This window comes from Ips typographus, linkage group LG14 (genome assembly GCF_016097725.1).
Source record: "Ips typographus isolate SLU linkage group LG14, UJ_Ityp_2.0, whole genome shotgun sequence".
Classification (NCBI taxonomy): Eukaryota; Metazoa; Arthropoda; class Insecta; order Coleoptera; family Curculionidae; genus Ips; species Ips typographus.
In genome coordinates this window covers 420543-443116 of record NC_138435.1, presented here as the reverse complement: position 1 = coordinate 443116, position 22574 = coordinate 420543, and the positions used below count along the sequence as shown (strand labels likewise).

The window sequence follows — 22574 nt, the reverse complement described above, 5'->3', positions numbered from 1 at the left end:
TGTCAAATCGGTAAACAACTGAAGCACTGTCAATGCAATGTTGCCGAATGCTCTTCTAAAAAAATAGCAGTCACGTGACCGTCCTGTTATAGGTAATCCAGGATAATGAAACTATATACCACTTATATTTTCGGAATATATCTTTAATTTGAGATGAGATATGTACGTTTATGCAGATGATATAAATGTGATAGGACACCAAATTGACGGTATTTTAAATAAAAACTGCTATCTAACTTAACCTCTCTATGTATAATATATCACTATAGTTTTAATGTCAATCATCAGTTTAAACCAATTTACATACTATATAATTATCGTATTGCCGAAAAAATAAAGCTTTTTTTTTACCGTACTGTCCGTAATAGAAAGCAGAGAGAGAATGAGGTGGATTTATACAGGGTGTAAAAGAAACTCAAAATTTTTCTAGTGTGTGTGACAGAGATGTCACATTTTGAATTTCTCACATCCCCCTGTATGTATTAATGACTTTTAGGAATGATTGGCAGTGATTCTCACCCGATTATATAATAATACAATATTATAATAATATATAGAATTTGTTGTATGATATGAAATCAAGTCGACATGTGCAATCTCATGCTAATATGCACACTGCCAGCGCCCTCTATACTAGTAAGCCTAAAATGTCACATTTAATGTTTTATACACAAACACTGTTGCGTTCAAAAACACGAAAAGTCTTGATTTTAAACCGTAAAATACATGTCACCACTATTTCCGCCATATTGGAATTTTTGACAGGGCACATTCTAGGCTTTCTAGAGTATAGTAGGCGGTGACACTGCACATGCAGACTGAGCATAATAAGGTCGATTTGAAAGATGTCAACAGAGTGTATAACATACCGGGTGTCCTAAACACTCTCCGGTATATTATATTGAAAACCAAAAAAACAAATCTAACAGCGTGGCTAGTTCAAGACACTTAAAAACTACTTATTAATTAATTAATAAACATAACAACCGCGTATAATGTCAATTATACAGTGTGATCAACTGTGCTTTATTGCATTATTTCAACAAACTTTTTTACACGCACGCCTCATTCCTCGTTTTATTATTGTCACATTTTCAAACAATTAACTATAATAATTTGCTTCGCTATTATATTAACTAGAATTATACACACGTCAGGCAGTGATGAGAGAAACGTATTCGGCCGGCGCGTCACAAAATTCCCCCCCTCTCTCATTTTTTTATTGCTGAGATCAGTTCTAACCTAATTTTTTTAATTAGTTAAGGGCTCTTTAGCTCTTGTTCTTGTTCGTTGATGACTTTGGACAATTCATCCTCCGATTCTTCGGCCATTAATGTTATACTGCTCTCAGCCTAAAAATTGTAGTTGATAGTGTATAACAGTTGTAACAGGTATTTGTTTCGAACCTCCTTCTTGAGCATTTCCACCAGTCGTTTCTTATCCAAACGAAGATGGTCGACTTCCTCGGCTTGTCGAGCGTTTCGTATGCCGGTCATCTCCAACAGGGCCAAATGCGAGTCTTTTTCGCTAATGGCCGCCTCCAACGCCTCCCTCCTTAAATTTATACACCCCCCTTAAGTTTTTAATATACTACCCCCTTAAAGGCCACTTTACTTTAAAACCGATAATTCCCGTAAGTTCTGCTTCCTTTCCGCCACCAGTTTCAACAGTTTCTCCTCCAATAGGGACGTTCTGCGTACGTAAGGCTTACAGTTGTGACATCGCAAAGCTTGGGCGGACTGCAACGACAATAGCCTCTGTTCCAGTTTGGCTACCTAATTTTCAATCACCCTAATAAAATGTAATCTCCGTTTTACGACAAACGGTAGTGACGTCACCGCCATTCGCGTTGAAACCAACCTTACCTTCTCCATGATGTGTTGCCGTTTCGTTTCCTCTTTCTGCAACACCAGTTCGCGTTCCGTCGCCACTTCCACCGTTTCCCTTAAACCGTCTTCTAAATGTGCGATTCTTCTATCTTTTTCCACTACCAAGTGTTCTAATTCCTTAATTTTACTATCTGATATGCTTCGGGTTGTCACGACGGTGTTATTGTTTGTCAAATCGGTTTCTTCCCGCTCAAAATCTTCAATACTACTATCTCTGTCTGTTGTCCCTAAATCTACATCGCGCGTCTCGCTCTAACACACACATACACTATTATTTTATTACTTTTAGGGTAAACTTATCCAAGCTAAAAGCGTCTTTTAAAGCGACAAAAGAGGAATGAGGCTGGATTTTCAGTTGTTTTAACGCTTGATTAGTACTATTATTATACAAGAAGGTGTGGGGGGAGTTTAGAAGAAGCTTTTGAGGAAACCAGCAGGTCCAGCCTACGTACATGTCCCGCAGAAGGCAGACACAAGAAAAAAAACGGAAAAAAAGTGTTAGTATTGTTATAAAGCTGAAAAAATTGAGTTTAAAGGGTTGCAATACCTCTTGCGCTTGTGCTTGCGCTTGCTGCTGCTGCTGCTTCATCTTTGCTTGCATATTTTTCAGGGATCTACAAAAAGATTGTAAAAAAGAGTCGTAGTAATATAGGCAACACACCGTGCTTGCGCAGGTTAGTGTGGTTGCCTATCAACCGGGGCACTATAGAAAAATCAAACAACAATAAGATGACGTCACTGAATAGAGTTTGCCTGCGTCCTTATTTTTGTTTGGTTTTTCTCGTTTAACGTGTGTACGTACTGTTGCAACTCCATGATTTGCTTCTCTTTCATGTTCTGCTCCTCCTGGCTCATTTGGACCAGTTGGAGTAGTCGTTCCATTTCAGTGGCAGATCGTTTCGCTTCTTCTTGCGCCTGTTCCACTTTCTTTTCCGCTTCGACCAGTTTTTTGTTCAGTTCATTGGCCGCCGCTGCCGTACCTCCAGCCTTAAATAATCGCATACTTGTATTAAAAGTCACTTTGTCAAAAAATCATCATACCTTTTGTAGGGAGGCTTGTAATTGGTCCATTTGTTGCTTTTGTTTTTGCAGTTGCTTCTCTAATTCGGCTAATTGTCGCTCCTTTTCGTCCACTTGTCGTTGTTTGTTCTCCACGCTCTTCCTGTGCTCTTCGAATTGTTTCTTGGCCTCCTCGATCCTTCGTCGTTCTTCCTCCAGCTGTTTCTTCTGTCCGGACAAGTCTTCGGTGGTTCTTTGCGGTTTTTTCGTGGCTTCGTGCAACTCCAACTGAAATTACCCTCAAATCAGTCACAATAGCGTTGTCAAATCCTGTCAAGAGGTGATGTTAATCAAAAAAGACTGTTAGAAAGAAAAAAAAACTGAGTTTTGACAGAGAGTTTATTGAAACCTGGTTTTTCTCCAATTCCTGCACCAGCATCTCCAGTTGGGCCTGCAACCTCTCTTTTTCTGTAGCGCAATTCTTCACTTCTCCTTGCGCCTTCTCCAGCTCCTTCCTCAGCCTTTGTAGCTCCTTGTCGTCCTGCGGCGGTGGTGGTTGAATGCCCCTCTCCCGTTGATACTGGGCCATTTGGTTCAGTTGCTGCTGAAGCTGTTTCTCCATAACCTAAACAAAAAAATATGACATTTCCTGGTTGGGAGTTTTTACGGGGCCAACCTGGATTCGTTTCTGCAAATCTTGGGAGGTTTTCTCGGCCTGATCTGCTCGTTGCGTTTCCTGCTCGATCACTTTGCGCCACTGCTCCAATTCCGCGTCGTCACGTGACCCACTCTCGTGCAACATCTTCTCCGTCTTTTCCGCTCGTTGTTTATGCGCGTCTCGTTCTTTCTGGGCTTGTTGCAGTTGCTGTTTGAGATTGGCTATTTCACGGTCGCGATTTTCCAATACTTCTTTGGTACCTGAGGAAAAAAATGGTAAATTTGTTAGATTTTGGCACATCTAAGCTGCGTTGCTTAGTTAAGTCAGTTTTTAACCTAAAAAAGTGTAATACCTTTTTCCACGTCTTGCGCCATTTTTTTCTGTTCATTTTTCAGTCTCGCCACTTCCTGTTTGTGTTTTTCCAGTTCCGCTTCGCTATGGTTTAACTCTTGTTGGAAATTCATCAGCATGTCCTGCGACTTTTCCAGTTGTATGACAAGTTGATCGCGTTCCATTGTTAATTGTTTAATGTCCGCCTCGTACTTGATTATTTGTTTTTCAATCGACTCGCCTAAAACAAACAATTATTTTCACGTGTCACTGTCACGAACACGCTCTCACCTTGTCGTCCTTGTTTATCCAACATAGAAGCCATTTTCTCTCTCTCTCGGTTGGCTTGCGCCAACTCTTGTTGTAGTTTGATTAGAGTCTCCTGAGTTCGATGGTCCAGAGTGCGTCTTTGCGTGTCCAGTCCGCTGCGCACCTGCTGCAGCTCCGCCCTCAGCACGTCTCTCTCTTGCTCCATAGTTTTCCAGTCCAGTTTGTCTCTCTCTAAACGTTCGTGCATCCGTGCCAGTTCGCTCGCCATCCTTTCGAATTCGATCTTTGTTGCCTCGTTCGTTTCCAACGCTTTGGTCAGGTGCATCTGGGATTTTTCCAGTTCTTGCGCCAAACGTCCCGCTTCCAGTTCAGTGGCGTTCCTAGCCTGGATCGCTTTTTCCAGTTTGTCTTTCAGACGTTCCACTTCGAGACGTTCGTCGTTTCTTACTTTGTCGGCCGCTAGAGTTTGACGACGTTCTTGTTGGGCAGTCTGGAACAATAATATAGCGTAAAGTCTATCCCAGGGAACTCCATACACTTACCTCCATACGAATCTTTTCGTTTTCCTTCTCCATTTTTTCGCATTGAGCTTTGAGTTTTTCGTAGCGGTCTCGCAGTTTTTCCAGCTCAATGACGGCTCGTTCCAATTCCATGCGTTGTTTCTCTTGCGTTGCCTGAGCTTTGGCCACGTCCTGCCTGGCCAAATCCAGCTGCACGGAGGCTTCGTGCAGCTTAGTTTCCAATTGCTGGTTACTGCTCAAAGTTCGTTGCAACTCGTCTTTGTATCGGTCCAGTTCCGCTTGTTTTTCCTTATCTTCGAAACCGTATTTGCTTCTTGTGCTCTCAACTAAAGCCAGTTCCTTTCTGCTCTTGTCCAAGTCACCCAACGTTTTGTCCAGTCGTTCACGCAGTCGATCGATTTCAGCACGTAATCTGTCGTTTTCTTCTTTTGTACGCGGTTCTTCTCTGTCATACCTGTAAATGGCAACAATGTTATTCAACACTTAATAGAGTGTGTACACATTGCACGGCCATGGCAGGCCTCTGGCACGTTAAAAACAATTCATAGTAAGCTTAAGAAAGTTTCAGAGGCTTCTGGCAATACAAAATGACTGCCAGAGGCTTCTGGCACGTTAAAAACAGTTTTAGTAAGCTCAAGAAGGTTTCAGAGGCTTCTGGCAATACAAAATGGCTGCCAGAGGCTTCTGGCACGTTAAAAACAGTTTTAGTAAGCTTAAGAAGATTTCAGAGGCTTCTGGCAATTCAAAATGGCTGTCAGAGGCTTCTGGCACGTTAAAAATAATTCATAGTAAGCTTAAGAAGGTTTCAGAGGCTTCTGGCAATACAAAATGGCTGCTAGAGGCTTCTGGCACGTTAAAAACAATTCATAGTAAGCTTAAGAAGGTTTCAGAGGCCTCTGGCAATACAAAATGGCTGCCAGAGGCCTCTGGCATGTTAAAAACAATTCATAGTAAGCTTAAGAAGGTTTCAGAGGCCTCTGGCAATACAAAATGGCTGTCAGAGGCCTCGAGCACCTTAAAAGCAGTTTTAATAAGCTTGAGAAGGTTTCAGAGGCCTCTGGCAATACAAAATGGCTGTCAGAGGCTTCTGGCACGTTAAAAACAATTCATAGTAAGCTTAAGAAGGTTTCAGAGGCTTCTGGCACGTTAAAAACAGTTTTAGTAAGCTTAAGAAGGTTTCAGAGGCCTCTGGCAATACAAAATGGCTGCCAGAGGCTTCTGGCACGTTAAAAACAGTTTTAGTAAGCTTAAGAAGGTTTCAGAGGCTTCTGGCAATTCAAAATGGCTGCCAGAGGCCTCTGGCACGTTAAAAACAATTCATAGTAAGCTTAAGAACATTACCTAGAATATCGACTTTCCCTTCCTACTCCAGCTGTTTCCCTTAAATGATCGTACTCTGCTACAACTTTCCTGAACTCATTCTGGAGTTTATCATGTTTGTCTTTGTGCTTCTCGACTTCAATGGACAACCTGGAGATTTCCTCCTGGGATTTCTCGAACGAGGCCTGAGCTTTAGCGCTTTGAGCCTGCGCCCTATCAAACTCGTATCTGAGTCTCTCGTTGTCGGCCAACAGTTTCTCCCGTTCGCTTTGTAATCTTCTGAGCTCCACTTGGGTTTTCTCGTAGCGATCGCGCACCATCTCCAAATCGATATTGAGCCGTTCCACCTCCTCTTTGTGCTTCTCTTCCAGCTCCTTGCTGCGGGCCAATTGCATCGAAGCCCTGTCGTACATCTCCTGGATGCGTTGACCCTCTTCTTGCAGTTTACGTTGGTCCTCTTTGGTTTTCGATATGGCGATTTGTTGTTTTTCGATTTCGAGTTCCAAACGTTCTTTGTCGCTCTGAACGGTTTCCATTTTGTTTTGCAGACGATAGAGGTCGCTTTGAGAACGGTCGTATTTTTCTATCAGTTTTTCGAATTCTCTGTGTACGTTTTCGCGCTCGTCGATCGCTTTCTGTGACGAGTAAATTGCCTTTTCTAGTTTATCTTTGAGAATGTCGTTTTCCGTGACTGCGTCGTCTCGTTCGATTTGCAGTTTTTGCTAAAATTTTTATTAGGGTACTAAATGACACTGGTTTACACTGCTCACCTGTAGCATATGGGCTTTTTCCCAACGTTCCTTCAAAACGTCCAATTCAGTTTCAATGTCCGCCTTTTCCCTTTGCGACTTGGTAATTTGGTTCAATTGCATATCGAGCCGTTCTTTCAGTTTCTCGCACTCGTCCTGGAACTTGTCCTTTTCCATTTGTAGTCGACTGACTGTGGCCTGTGACGCAAAATGTGGCAACACTGTTTTTTTTTTTGACGTTTGACAGCTCTTACCTGTAACTTTTCGCTTTTGTCTCTAAGCCGATCGGCTTCGAGCTGGGCTTGTTCCTTTTCCTTCTGTATACGAGCAGACTGGCCGAGAGCCTTGTCCAATTGCGACTGGATACTCTCTAAGTCGTATCCCAGTTTTTCTTTTTCTAATTGGATCTGCACATAAATGAGGTTATGTTAAAATAACCCAATTTATACCAAAGGACCTTTTATTAAGTAAAATAAGTACAAAAAAAGTACTTTAAAATTTTTCATTTTTCACAAAAATTGAAAGAATGGGGGAGTATTAGAGGTCTTTTTTACCACTTTTTGAAATATAATATCTCGGTAACATGAAGAGCTAGAGAGGCCAGTTTTGGCTCATTTTGTAGTATTTTTTATCCTCTTTCTAATGGCGTTTTAGTGAAAACTATAAGAGTTTAAATAAAAAAGTTACAATTATTCGAAAACTGAAAAAATGTCGTTTTTGCTGAAAGTGCAATTTTGGCAATTTTTTTATTTTGCTCCAGGAGGGTTCTAATGCACAGCAAAAAACATATTTATACAAAAGGACCTTAGGTTAGGTTAGGTTAGGTGTTGGGTATTTACTCAAATTGGGTATTTACTAAAATTGCTCATAAAAATAATGACAACCGTCCAAATTGAGTAGCAAATTTCTAGTACAAAGTTGCCAATTTAATACCCATTTTTGGCAATGTTGCCAAACTGTCTATTTCTCGTCTTATTGTTTCTCGAAATGGATTCAAATTATAATAATAATGTAATTTAAGGGAGATATTTTCTCAGAACTGTTTTAAAAAATGAAATGAGTGAATAACTCGGTTTTTTGAAAAAATATCAAAAATGTGTATAAAGGGAAAATTGTAGGAAATTATATTCTCTATAAGAATGCATCAGGTAACTTTTGCCCTAAAAGGTCATTTAAGGGAAATAAGTTTCTAGAACCCTCCATAAATTTTCAAATACTTTAAAAGTAGTCAAAACTTTCAATGCCCTTTAAACTCTCCAGAAACCTTCCAAATGCTCCTAGTAGTCTAAAAAGATTTCAAAACACTACAGAAACTACAAAATGCTTCTAAAACAGTCGGAAGCCTTTCAAAACAATCTAGAAGCTCCCAAAAGATATCAAATGCCTCTAAAGCATTCCAGAACCTTCAATGTGCTCTTTAAACTGTCCAAAAACCTTCCAAATGCTCCTTAAGTAGTTCAAAAGAATTTTGAAAGTTTCTTCTTAATTAAATTGACTAAATTGATCATTTTGAATACTAACACGTCTGGTCTCGCCAATGGACTTGTCGAGTTTCTCTTGCAGTTTGTCGACTTCGGTCTGAGCCTTGTCGTAAGCGTTCTGGAGCTTGTCTGATTGCAGTTGAGCCTTTCCCAAGGTCGCCGTAGTACGCTCCAGTTCCTCCCTCATCTAGAAATCGAGTTGGTTGTCATTTTTGTCACATTCAAATCGACCGAAACTGACCTTCTCGAGTTCGGCGTACGCTCGATCTTTGTCTGCGTGCAATTTCGCCGTAGTCGATTGAGCTTTCTCGAGTTCTTCGCGGAGGCTGTCTTGCTCCTGATGAGAGTTTTCTAAGCGGGCCTTGAGGCGATATACTTCCCCCTAAAATTGTTGAAGATTAAGATTTAAGTGTACAATGTACAGGGTGATTGGTTAATTTATGAACTTAAAATTGACTGACCTGCGACTTTTCTAGTTTTTCTTGTAACGCTTGAGCTTCGGCTCTTGCGCGTTCGCTGTCCGCCTGCGTCACCCTCAATTCGGCTTGGCAACGTCGCAGATCGGACGACGTTTTGTCCGCCCTGTCGTGGATGCGGTCCAGTTCGTGGGTGCTGCTGTAGATGTTGCTACCGAACCTGGTGGTTTTCGCCTGCGCCAACTCCAAATCTTGACGCAAGCGTTCGTTTTCCAGTTCGAGACGTGCGATTCGTTGCCGGGCCGTGTCGTAGTCGTCACCTCTACGTCCAAACTCCACGGCCTTGTCCAGTTCCGCCTTTGATTTACCTGTTTGTTGTTGGGCGAGTGAAAAATAGGGTTATCCAGGCAAAAAAGACAGAAGCTATCGCTATCGCTTCTGTCTTTCTTCACTACATTTGTCTTAAATTGTTTCTTGTCACCTTTTAGCATTATACCTAATTCAGACTGTGAACTTTCCAGTTTAGCCTCGATGCGATCCCTGTCCACTTGGGCGCGTTCCAATCTCGCTGTGAGCTTTTCCACCTCGCTGTTGAGCGCGTGAATCTTCATTTTGTAGTCCGCAATTTCTCTTTCGTGCAATTCGCGTTCTTCTTGTTTTTCCTGTTCCGCGCGGTCCCTTTTCCCAAAACAACATTAAAAAAAAGCGAATCAAAAAGATCAACTTACCGTTGCTCTCTCAGTTGATTCATTTGTTTCTCCTTGTCACCAATCGCTTCCTCTAAAGTGCTCAGAGCGCCCTCTGACGAGCAATGGTGAGCTTGCATCGCGGACAATCTGGCCCTGGCCATGTCCACTTGGTTGTCTTTTTCTTTGAGAAGATCTTCTAAGTTTTCGACCTAAGTTAGATGCAAATTTCATTGACAATACTACAATGACTGCATAACAAACGTGTTAATTGTTGTTAGTATATCATTTTGCAATAATTCGTACACAATTTGGCAACCAAGCGTCCGGAACCGTGTTTGTTGACGCCAGACAGTAGAATAGCCATGTTGCCAGTTGGTAAGTAAGGAAACCAAAAACAAGTATTTTAGTTTTGTTAAAAAAAAATTGCAAAATCGTATACTTACTGGAATATCAAAAACACACACGAGGAACACTTTCAAAACTAGTGATGGATAAATTACCGGTAAAGTAAATATTTCAATTTACTAGGAAAATTTGACAGGTAAATTACAAATACTGTGTTACTGACAGTTAAAATTTTGACACCGCTTTTCTCCCTGACTGTACCAAATTTTGTAGTGCTTTTCACGTTATTCGATAGGAAATATAATGAGGATTCCAAAAATGTGCTTAAAACAGTCATTTTCTTTCTCCAAGTGGGTTGTACAGGCGATTTTGTTCCAGGACTGTCCTTTCAAACTGCGTTTTTGGCAGTTCAAACTTTGACACCGCTTTTCTCCCAGACTGTACCAAATTTTGTAGTGTTTTCACGTTATTCGATAGAAAATTTAATGAGGAATCCAAAAATGTGCTTAAAACAGTTATTTTCATACTCCAAGTGGGTTTTATAAGTGATTTTGTCCCTGACTGTCTTTTCAAGTTTTGTTTGTGGCAGTTGAAATTTTGACACCGTTTTTCTCCCTGATTTTACTTGATTTTGTAGTGTTTTTTTATGTCATTAGATCGGAAATTTAATGAGGATTTCAAAAATGTGCTTAAAACAGTCATTTTCTTTCTCCAAGTGGGTTGTACAGGCGATTTTGTTCCAGGACTGTCCTTTCAAACTGCGTTTTTGGCAGTTCAAACTTTGACACCGCTTTTCTCCCTGACTGTACCAAATTTTGTAGTGCTTTTCACGTTATTCGATAGGAAATATAATGAGGATTTCAAAAATGTGCTTAAAACAGTCATTTTCTTTCTCCAAGTGGGTTTTAGAGGCGATTTTGTCCTTGACTGTTCTTTCAAAATATGTTACTGGCAGTTCAAATTTTGACACCTCTTTTTTCCCTGACTGTACCAAATTTTGTAGTGCTTTTCACGTTATTCGATAGGAAATTTAATGAGGAATCCAAAAATATGCTTAAAACAGTCATTTTCTTTCTCCAAGTGGGTTGTACAAGCGATTTTGTTCCAGGACTGTCTTTTCAAACTGCGTTTCTGGCAGTTAAAACTTTGACACCGCTTTTCTTCCTGACTGTACCAAATTTTGTAGTGCTTTTCACGTTATTCGATAGGAAATATAATGAGGAATCCAAAAATGTGCTTAAAACAGTCATTTTCTTTCTCCAAGTGGGTTTTATAAGTGATTTTGTCCCTGACTGTCTTTTCAAGTTGTGTTTGTGGCAGTTCAAACTTTGACACCGCATTTCTCCCAGACTGTACCAAATTTTGTAGTGCTTTTCACGTTATTCGATAGGAAATTTAATGAGGAATCCAAAAATGTGCTTAAAGCAGCCATTTTCTTTCTCCAAGTGTGTTATACAGGCGATTTTGTTCCAGGACTGTCCTTTCAAACTGCGTTTCTGGCAGTTTAAACTTTGACACCGCTTTTCTCCCTGACTGTACCAAATTTTCTAGTGTTTTTTAGGTTATTGGATGGTAAATTTAATAAGGATTCCAAAAATGTGCTTAAAACCGTCACTTTTCCACTCCAAGTGGGTTTTAGAGGCGATTTTGTCCCTGACTGTTCTTTCAAAATGTGTTACGGGCAGTTCAAATTTTGACACCTCTTTTTTCGCTGACTATACCAAATTTTGTAATGCTTTTCAGGTTATTGGTCACGTAGTGGTCACGTGACCATGATTGCCTAGCTAAGTTATCCTCCAAAATCAAATGTCAAAACTGTCAAACATTGTCTAGAATTGGCAAAAATTTACGCTCATCACTATTCAAAACTGTTTTAAGCTAACCAACGTTGCCAAATTGACATCGTCCTTCAAATGGATGGTAATAAAAAAACAAACGGTTTTTCTAATTAAGTATCCCATTTTTGCAATGTTGGCAAATAGACCGTTTTCCTAACTTAACACCACATTTTAGCAATGTTGCCAAATTACATGTTCCTTACAATTGATGAGTTTGTCAAATATTTTTCTAAAAATTGGTACTTTTGCAATAAGTATTGAATTTTTGTAATGTTGCTAAACTGGCCATATTCCTAAAATTACTCATAAAGAATCAATATTCAGCAACGTTGCCAAATTGCTATTTTGTCCTAAAACTACTGAGCTTATTTTAAATGGGACAGACATATCCACCCTTGTTGTACAATATAAAATATTTGATTTTAATGAACGGTTTGGGGGTGTTCAGAACACGTGACTGTGTTGTTGCTTATGTCAATTGACGTCATATAGGGTTAGGGTAGATTGATTGAAAATTACCTTTCGTTGTAAGACGTTGATTTTGCGATCCTTGATATCCATGTGTTCGCGCATCTCAGCAATTTCAGCGGCCGCTCTCATCCGTTCCTGTTGGTGTTGCTGTTGTTTCTTCTCGATCATTCGGTTCTTCTCCTCGAGCCGGGACCGTAACTCCTCCACGTCCGCCTGCAGCATGTTGTAGTGTTCCTCTTTCGCGCACAACGACTCCTTCAAGACGGCAATGTGCCGCTGATAGTCCTGGTGCTGTTCCTCGAGCGTTTTCATTTTGGCGCCCATCGCGAGTATCTCCTGATCGCGCCTCTGGATCTCGACCCGGAACTCGTCGAGCTGCAGCACACACGAGCAGATGCAGCAGCGGCATGCAGCGAGGCACGCATGCGTCGTGCCGACAGACAGTGAGGTGGTAAAACTGAGCAGCTCTCGATCGAGCGACCGGAGTCTAGTCTTTACTTTAGCTAGTTACAGTCTACCAATCACGGACCCATCCTTGCCGACCTGCACATCGTTCAACAGAAAACTTACTTGACGACGCGGCGGCTCAGCCATTAACGACGGCGTCACTCGTTCGATTTCCCGTTCCAGAAGGCGAATTTCGCGTTCCAGAGTCGCGATTCTCGCGTCCTTCGTGTCCAGCAGCACCTTGATGGTACTGCTGGATGGCGACGGTACTAATTCCAGTTGCGATTGCAGGGTGCGGAGCGTTTCGTTTGCCGCCTGCAGCTCCTGCAAGACCAGGACCGTGACCGGGCACTTGGACAACGAACGCGCCAGCTTTACCACCCACGTCATCGACACATCACCAAGAATCTCATCATTCTCCCAGTCTAGTGGCTGATGTTGTGATTGGTCAGGAAAAAGACCAATCACAAACAGCCACACTGTACTGACATTTACGCAAACGTTAAATACACTGTCAGTATGGTATATCACACCTGTTGATGAGGAAGCACCACACATCATTTTAGGGCCAACATAATGATTAATAAACAGCACAAATGATACCGTAAAAACGATGCGGGGCGCTTTTCAAATATTGTCACGTTAAGGGTTGGTTGAGGGGGAAGAATACTCAGGTTTCCACAGGTAACCCACTCTTTATTACGTAATAGTGCCTTAATCTCTAGACGATAATCTTACCCCCAGATGGCTAAGATGGCGGGGATCATGACGTGGTCTGGCTTCTAGGCAAAGGTACACGGAGGGCAACGCTTTAGCGGTGGTGAATGAACCCTAGACTTAGGTCCGAGGGCATTCACCGAGCCGGCAAAGACGCGAAGAGCCTAACAAAGGGAGGTAAGCTGGAACGGCAACTCGTGCTGCGCGTCCACACTAATTCCTTTGTTAGGGCTGATCTAGGGTGTGGCACTTGGTCACCTACTGCTCCACTTTTAAGTTGCACAATAGGCGTACCCAGACTAACCCGGAGATCAGTCAGTGACTTCCCTCTGGGGAAGACCCCAGAGTTCGGTAATCTGTACGTGCTTTTGATGCTGTATTTATACCTACATCATGACCCCAATTCGCCAATCTTGCTGACACAAACATTGTACTGGGGGAGACCGGGGCAACTTAAGTTAACGGCATCTAGTGTAATCTTTATGTTACAAAAGATAAGCTAGACAATGGCCAGGAAGAAACATAGCGAAAACAGAATGATAGGTTGTGGAAGAAAAAGGGCTAGCCTGCAGGTCCACAGTTGCTTGAACTGAGTAGGGCAATGTCAAGAGGGGCCTGTAGGACGCTCTAAGAAGGCAACCATAGCGCAACATTTTTAGTGCATAGCAGCACATTATTTTGGGTATTATATTGTGTATCGTAAAAAGCAAATTTTCGTAATTAGGTTTCATAGAATAAGTGTATAGTTAGCGAAATAATTTATTTACAATATCTTGATTTCTAGGCCAGTGTCGCGATCCCTGACCTAAGTGTAGGTATTTGATGACCTAGCAAATTCGTGCAATTATGAAGTTCTAGGTCACAACAACAAAGTGTACTTGTTTACATAAAGGTTTTATTTATGTTTTAAGAGATGAATGGTAAACAAAGTGATAATTGGAATCTTATTTTATTTTTTTTAGGGTCAACCTGGCAATCTTGTTGCGTCTATCGATCAACTGCTACAGCCTTGTTGAAAAGCGAACTAGCCTTATGTCTTGGAGAAGCCGACATCTTCAGATGGGTCCCGCCACGACAGTTCTACTTACACCCGTGTGCACCCGAAGTCTTTAATAAGTCGAGCTGAAGAAGCATCTCCAGATGGGCTCACGTTAATTGGGAAGAAATATACATGTCCAAGGATAGGTGTGCTAAAGGAGCACGCAAAAGGACAGAATATGAAGAAATGAAGCTAAGCGATGAAGTTTGCCGCTTAGAGAATACAGTGCCAAGAGAAGGCACTACGATGAGATGAAGCCTAGGTGAAGCGTTTCCACTTAGACGATGGTGCCAAAGAAGGGTACAATGAGCAATTTACGGAATTTCGCTTAATAAGGAAAGCAATAAGATAGACGCAACAGCAAGGTTGAAAGGTGACCCAATGTAACATTTGTGATATTTTAAAGTACACCCCTATCTCTCGCAAGCATTAAAAATTTGTAATTATAAATATTAAGAATATGTAATTATTATATTGTAATCTGGTGAAGAAATAAAGGACTCGTTCCACCACCTTTATACACCCTATAGCATTTAAGATTAACATTAGTATATGTAGACTTTATGTATAAGTTTCACTTTTAGTGTTCGGGGCGAACACTTTCTAGGGGAGGGGCATGTAACATAAAGATTACACTAGATGCCGTTAACTTAAGTTGCCCCGGTCTCCCCCAGTACAATGTTTGTGTCAGCAAGATTGGCGAATTGGGGTCATGATGTAGGTATAAATACAGCATCAAAAGCACGTACAGATTACCGAACTCTGGGGTCTTCCCCAGAGGGAAGTCACTGACTGATCTCCGGGTTAGTCTGGGTACGCCTATTGTGCAACTTAAAAGTGGAGCAGTAGGTGACCAAGTGCCACACCCTAGATCAGCCCTAACAAAGGAATTAGTGTGGACGCGCAGCACGAGTTGCCGTTCCAGCTTACCTCCCTTTGTTAGGCTCTTCGCGTCTTTGCCGGCTCGGTGAATGCCCTCGGACCTAAGTCTAGGGTTCATTCACCACCGCTAAAGCGTTGCCCTCCGTGTACCTTTGCCTAGAAGCCAGACCACGTCATGATCCCCGCCATCTTAGCCATCTGGGGGTAAGATTATCGTCTAGAGATTAAGGCACTATTACGTAATAAAGAGTGGGTTACCTGTGGAAACCTGAGTATTCTTCCCCCTCACCCTTAACGTGACAATATGAAAATGAATTTAGCAAATTTACGTCATGAACCCAATCAAAAAAATTACTTTTTACAACAGCTAAAAATAAAGGCAACATCCAACATGCTTGTAATGGCTTTTATTCTTGTTCATGTGCCAGATGATGTGAACTTTGCTTTCATTCACTAATATAAAACCGAAACAAGTTTTGTTTTAGTCATTATCTTGACAGTTGGTGAATGCGCTTTTACTTTGTAGACACGCAACTTGTTTCGGTTTTATTTTAACACACGCTTTCACGATCTACTCATATAGAAAACATTATACATCTAGATTTACAGGTCAATGGGACTGTGTCAAGTCACGTTTTGACAGTTTGGAATTAGCTATTACGATAATTTCTCCGCGAGAGGGCGTTTTGCATCGTACACTAGATATGTTTTGCCCTAAATTCGCCTAAATTACCCTGATTGGGGCTAAAATGTTGACAATTAAGCTAAAGTTGTTAAAAACATCTCGAAAAGCTTAAAATTACTTAAATAAGCCTAAAATGCTGAAAATGTATTTAAAATAATTAAAATTATCTTGACAAGCAAAACTTGAACTAAAGCTACTTCAAAAACCCAAAAATGCTGAAAATCAGCCTAAAAAGAACTATTTTGTTTTCGAAAGCCTAGTATTTCTTAAGTTAGCCTAAAATGCATTAAAAAAATTGAAAATGAGCCTAAAATGGTCGAAATGTAATGATTTAGGCTAAAATTTAGATAAGTAGCCTATTCCTTACGTCTCCTGACAGCTGTCAAATAAATCACACTGCACATTGAATTTATAGTTCTATGGATCAAAATTTGTGACAGTTGTGACGTTAAGTGACGTAAGTATTAATGTGTTCCTTAACGTTACAACTGTCAAATTTAGCTTCATGAAGCTTTAAATTTAATTTCCAGTGTGATTCCCCAAATTAGCAACTATATATAATTTTATAGTTTCAGGTCACTGGTGCACAAGTTTCGATAGTTATGACAGCTGTCACGTGACATAAAAAATGTATAAAAGTGTTATTTAACGTCAGAATTGTCAAATTTGGCTTCACGGAGCTGTAACGACCACTTACAGTGCAATTCCTCAAAGAAACACATCGGTTTGGCATTTCATATACTTTCAAGTCACTGGTGAGTCAGTTTTGACAGTTATGACAGCTGTCACGTGACGCAAGTAAAGTTAAAATCAAATTTTTTCTCTATAGGTTATTTAAAATAAAGACGTGTTTTATTCCAAACTGTAAAAACAGCAAAAGCGATTACAAAACGCTCATTCCTCTACCGGGGCTTTTATGAGTGTTCAAAGCGTCATGTGACCGTCAAATTGCTTGACATTATATAAGTCACGTGCACAGTAAAAAACCGTGTAAACACGTATTTGAAGAAATTTTCAGTTTCTCGCCAAAAAAAATCGAAAACCTGTGCCAACCCCTTTCACATTAGAAACTACAATAGTCGTTTTCTTTCGGATCTAAACGCGATATGACGAAAAAATCACGTGGCCTACGTATAATTTTGTAATCATGGGGTCATGTGATTTTTAGAAAAAAAATAAAGTGGCTCCCTCCGGCGGCGGTTCTATCGAAATAGCTTTTAACCAAATGTCAAATGTTGCGTCTTCATGGCCTTCCTATCTAGATTATAATGTTTTCTATGGATCTACTCGCACTAAAAATAGGACTCACACCCATTTCAATCTACTTTAAATTATAAGCACCTGTTTCTGAGCCATCGCCTGCATCTGCTGGAACATGGCGCGCTCCTCCTCTTTACCTAGAACAGAAGCGAGATGGCCTGGCATTAAAACGCAACAGTCAAACCACCCAAATGTGTTGTTTATGACAAACACACGTGAAAAACAAGGATGGTCGATGATTTAATTGGCTGTAACTATGCTAAGACTTGTTTACGATCACAACCAACTTAAATGTACAGTAGCTACACGTGGGGCAACCATAAGCAAAATGGGTCAAAACTCACCCATTCCTTTGTTCTGGAGCATTTCCAGGAGTTTCTTGATACTTTCATCGCGCGCTTGAAGGGTCTGCTTTTGGGTCTCAATGCGCAGCTCCAGCTCCTACAATATTAATAACTGTCAAACGTCAAATCGTTAACTATAACACAACAATTTATCAAAGACACACTACGAAACAAAACAAATTACCTTGATGGTGTCCCTTAAAATGGCGATTTCCCTTTGAAGATGCTCGTTTTCCTGGAAAAGGGCCTCCATCTGTTGTTGCACCTCCACGCTGGGACCGCGCATCCTCATTCGTAACTCCTCCTCCAGTTGACGCACCAACATTGCTTGTTTCTGAAGAAGAATGAAGGTTTTTTATTATTTCAGTCGAGGACAACAATGTGCAAACATGGCAGATACCCAATCAGGTCGGTGTTTACCGAATGATGGGGCTGTTGTCCATGTTTCTTCAAGAACCACGTGACTTAACTTGGTTTTGTAGTGTTCTTGTAAAAACTCTTCTTGAGAGTAAGTAATATATGGACTGTCTGTTTCATTGTAAGTATTTATTAGAAAAGCATTATTTTCTGTACTTATAGATACAAACTCTAGTTTCTTCAGAATGGTGGTTTCACTGGGCCCCAAAGTATATGCGGAAGAATGATACTTTCTAATTCATAGAGTTAAGTACAGATGTCACCTCTATGGATGTCACCAGATGTTGCACAACATCCATTTATGGCAGATGCCTGTTAATGGAAATAATGAGCCCTTTTGAAAAGTTGTCTACAGAATCAAGTAGTATAGGGCTCAAATGTCAAAGCAACAAAATTAGGGCATATTTCCAACGAATCAGTGAAAAATAATAGAAACAAGGATCCCTTTCATAAATCGACAATAAAGTGCATTTAAAGCTCGTATCAGTCCCGGGGGATCGCTGTTCTGGACCGATCGATACCAAGACGGAGGTTCGACGACCCTAGCCGGATACTTTTTTTCGATTTAATTACTTTGAAAATTGCATTTAATACAGTTTTCCAAGCCTTTTGTTGCCCTGGGGTGATTTATGTTCAATAAACTATTATGCCAAGTTCACATGTGTGCAGCACTGATGGCAGTTTGTAAATGGACAAGAACAAGCAACAAGCTGTTTTTCTAGTCTTTTTTTTTTCACTTTTTCATTTAAAAATAATAACATTTTTTATTTTAGTAACCTAACCTATACAGAATGTAAATTAGGACCAATCGACTGACAGGAAAGACATTGTTGTCTAATGCTGTTAAAATGATAGGAAGCCTTTAATTTAAAACTAGTATTTTGATTTTATTTTAATAATGCCAACACTGTGTATTCTCCAGATATTGCAAACCATATTTTTCTAATACACTGTGTCAAAATATATTAATATAAGATTAAGTACTCACACACTACACTTGCCCTCCCATAACCGGAACACTTTAACGTACACTTTGAGGTAGTTTTCATAACTAGAAACAGACTTTTACCGTTTTTTTTTAGTTAAATATAACCTAACCTAACCTAACCTAACTTACGTTGGACAGCCACTAGGGATGGGCGCTTTGACTATTTAGCGAGAGGGTCGATAATTGATCGTTTGCAGTTGCATGATTTATCCCCAGTTGTATTTTAAGCCGAGTTTCGAATGTTACAAAACTATTAGAAACACTTAACAAGCTTCCTTCCTTCCCTCTTGAATCCCCCTATTAGAAGTACGACGGTACAATAACCTTGGCCGCATTTGTTTTCAAGCTCCATAGAGCGAGCAAGCGTTTTTGACGTCACGATGACGTAGTTTGGCAAAATCACAGATTAACCAATTGTCAAACTACGTCATTGTGACGTCAAAAAAGCTCTGCTCAACAAAAACAAATGCAGTCCTTGAATTTTCCCAGCCCTAGCACAGGAGCTTGTTTAGTGAGATTGTAAACAGAGGGAGCGCGCGCGGTTTGATTTTTTTCCCCTCAATTTTACTCAAAAAAAGCAGGTAAAAGTGCGTTTTTGATAATGAAAACTACCTCAAAGTATGCGTTAGAGTGTTCCGGCCTAGTGAGTGCAAGTGGTATGACGCTACTGCCCCAATACCTCCAGGAAACGGGCTGGTTAAGCTGGCGTCCCTACACAAACCAAAAGGTACCAAAAAAATGCTATCCCGTAGTGTAAGACTAGAAAAACGTTAAAATTAGTCTCGGAGACGTTAAGTGAAACATTCCCAGCTACTTTCACACCTTGTAGTGTTTTTCCTGGCAATTTAGGCAAGTAAGAAAAACATAACCTTAGCCGTTTTCGTTCGGTTTGTGATTTCGGGTCCAAACGGGCTATGATTCAAAAGTCACGTGACCCTCATGTGATTTTATAATCATTGTGTCATGTGATTTTTAGATCCAAAATCGTTTGTCGAAAGAAAGCGCTTCTTTTCTTGTACTCCAAAATGGTGGAAATGGTTTTGAAAACTATCTCACTAACCTGATTTTCGCTGCTCAGCAATTTCAATTGATCATTGATCAGACTGTATTTGGCGGATTCTTCTTTTCGCAACGCCCGTTCCTTCTTCAACTCGGGACTCCAAAAGGTCTTGATCGAATGCATCGAGGAACCTAATTTCTGATTGGTCAAATCCAGTTCTTTTTTCAGATTGGCCAAGTCTCGTTGAAGGTCAGAGTTTTGGTGCTGCAATTCACCGATGAAGGGCTGGTGGGACGTGGGGGACTGTCGGGCGGATCTCGAACTGGAAAAATGGTTTTTGTCGTGCAAAAAGTGCTGCTGGGTTAACTTACAGGTAGGGGTCGTCTTCGAAGTACAGTCCCCGCTCTAAAGAACGGTCACGACGATCTCGTATTGGCAGAAACTCTCTGTCATGATCGACAACGGTAGGACCACGGTCTAGAGATTGGTACCGAACTGACATTGGGTTCGATGGCCTGAAATCCCACCATTATAAGGTAATCACAGCCCTAGGAACGGTTACTAATGACAGATGACAGTAAATTTTGCCTAATCTTGTTGATTTGACAGTTTCCAAAAAATGACAGCAAAAGGTTGTCATTACTTGTAATAATTGATCTGTTACAACACTCAATTCAGTAATTGAAATCACATTCAACAGTTTATTTAATCAAGATAGGGATAGGAGCAGTGTGTTATAAATAACCGAGTATATGGTTTTTTAATTGCTTTTAATTTATTTAACGCTTCCGTCCATGTAATTCAGGCTTTTATGATGATTTTCTACAATTTGTGTGTTCGACCTTTAACAGACATTGCACGATAACAATCTTACTGCATTGTAATTAATTAATTTAAAAAAACTACTACCCAAGACGGTTACATTGAGCGTATATGCAGTTGACCCTGGTGATTATTTCCAAGTGTGCCATATAAAACAAGGGGGCACTCAAGTGGGGGAAAACACAACACGAAAGAAAACAATTTCTATATTTAGCCGCATGAAAATGCACTTAAATTGTGGTGTGTAGTTACCTGGTGGCGCTCCTGGATCTGTGATGAGCGGTACCAACTGACATAGGCCTGCCCCTGTCCTCCAACATGGCGTCCTCCAACTCGTCGTCCCGATAATAGGAATGGACGTACGGGCCGTAGGACGTGTGATCGGGGGAATTGTTGCCCGACCTCGTGGGACGTCCTGACTTGCGTCCCAAGGGGCTGCCCCCTGGGTAGGCCCTGCTGGGCGACCGGTCCACGGTGGGCAGCCTCACGCCTCTAGGGGAGCGGGAGCCCCCCGCGTACGTGTCACGGGACATTTCATGACATTCTGTAAAGGTGTCACGTGACTGATTTCTCGTAAACAATTGTCAAATTAACTGCACGTGAGCAGTAGCTTGTGATTGGTCAAAACGATTACTGATCCGATTGCTGAATGATTTCTTCTTATAAATGTGGCCACTGCCACCATTTGGTCCAGTTTTTTAAAATTATACATTGGAATCCCATGATAAGGAGAGAGAAAACTAATTGCAAATCTATGACCTAGACAAAGGTAGTAATAAACTTTATGACGTATCAACAGTGGTGCAAGTTTGGACAGTTGGTATGTAATTCCGTTGTTTTGACAGTTTAATTTGTACCACTGTGTAGCCCCCGAAAGTCCTCTTTATATCCCTCATTTAGAGAGTTACAGTAAATGTGTCAAATTAGGGAGTTATCGCACTATAAACATCAGTTACAGTGGTCTAGTTTGGTCCCCATGTGTAACCCATGAAATTGTCTGTAGTGTAAATTATACTGTAAAAGTTTTGAATTAGGTTGCTATTGCACTGACACGTACTGCTTAATGACGTCACATACACCTTTTTGGCCCACTTCTAGCCTTGTCTAGAGCATTGATTTGCAATATTCTCTCTTCTTATCATAAATAGTTGATATACAGGGTCCTCAACGCAACATTCTATATTTTATTGCATTTGTATAGACAGTTTCGAGAAAATGGCTACCAAAAATTGATAACAAATCAAAATGCAGGAATTTTAATGTCTGGACTAGTTAGCTCTTAACACAATCCTCCATGTAGGGTAGCTGTTAATTTGTCTTGATTTTTAAAAAAACTAAATTGTCCTGGATATTCCTTGAATTGGTCTTCTTGACCATTGTGGGTATTATAGGTCAGTGTATTTGACCTTAAGGACATTCACTTAAAAGGGTGTGCTACAACACTAAAATGTGTGTTTCTGTTCTTAAATTCTACCCCACTATTAGAGTGTATTTCCGTTTCTAATCAAAAATCGATCGTTTTAAACTGACTGCAAAGCTTCGAAAAGGACTTGAATGTAGAGTACTCTAGAGCGATATAGATCAATGGTGGTTAACCTACCTGTTTCAAAACCTCTGGTCTTCCCCTTAATATCGTATATTAGGCCAGTACCGGATCCATACGTCCCGCGGATTAACCCGATTTGAGGCCGTTTCACTCTCAACACACGAACACGCAATTATTGTTTCAAGCCCGGTTCCCGTTCAATTTCCAGCCATCGTGACGACATTCTGGATGCGTACGCGCCTGACTTCTGTTTTCGGGAACACTCTGTGTTGATCAATGAATCGGGTGTAGCGTAAAATGGAAACGCGCGCACACATCCAGTGACGTAGAATCGGACAATTTTCCTGAAATACAATCAATTCCCTTTGTACATACACAACCAGTTTGATGTTGTGAGTAATGACAATTTTCACCCTGTAAAACTGTACAATATCGCTACAGACAAATGACT

General features: G+C 40.8%; 1 protein-coding gene across 10 annotated transcripts; it reads right to left on the bottom strand.

Moving 5' to 3' along the window:
• Window positions 1-122: 122 nt before the first annotated feature.
• LOC145737651 (uncharacterized) lies at window positions 123-22495 on the bottom strand. Of its 10 annotated transcripts, none has more exons than XM_081992412.1 (29): window positions 22178-22484; window positions 20830-21121; window positions 20127-20270; window positions 19816-20077; window positions 17535-17684; window positions 17351-17447; window positions 17088-17143; window positions 12547-12747; window positions 12025-12351; window positions 9362-9531; window positions 9115-9311; window positions 8679-9001; window positions 8459-8599; window positions 8258-8404; window positions 6991-7143; window positions 6758-6934; window positions 6009-6709; window positions 4689-5121; window positions 4168-4636; window positions 3899-4117; window positions 3565-3806; window positions 3298-3513; window positions 2931-3176; window positions 2692-2876; window positions 2437-2503; window positions 1866-2141; window positions 1615-1775; window positions 1407-1554; window positions 123-1352 (listed from the first exon to the last, which is right to left on the bottom strand). In XM_081992412.1, exons 2-29 carry the CDS (start codon window positions 21108-21110, stop codon window positions 1260-1262), a joined length of 6282 nt encoding a protein of 2093 aa, XP_081848538.1. In that variant the 5' UTR covers window positions 21111-21121; window positions 22178-22484; the 3' UTR covers window positions 123-1259. The 10 variants fall into 10 exon arrangements, with proteins under 10 accessions (XP_081848538.1, XP_081848540.1, XP_081848541.1 ...); XM_081992414.1 differs by having other exon boundaries at window positions 9130-9311; window positions 22178-22483; XM_081992415.1 differs by lacking the exon at window positions 20127-20270 and having other exon boundaries at window positions 22178-22485.
• Between the last annotated feature and the right edge of the window lie 79 nt (window positions 22496-22574).

Bases quoted from the DNA above. Each gene is read 5' to 3' on its own strand.
- LOC145737651 (XM_081992412.1), bottom strand. From the start codon at position 21,110: ATGTCCCGTGACACGTACGCGGGGGGCTCCCGCTCCCCTAGAGGCGTG. The intron at 4,637-4,688 runs GTAAGTGTATGG...TTATTGTTCCAG, and splicing joins ACGAAAAGATTCGTATGGAG to ACTGCCCAACAAGAACGTCG. The intron at 3,807-3,898 runs GTATTACACTTT...TTTTTTCCTCAG, and splicing joins GGCGCAAGACGTGGAAAAAG to GTACCAAAGAAGTATTGGAA.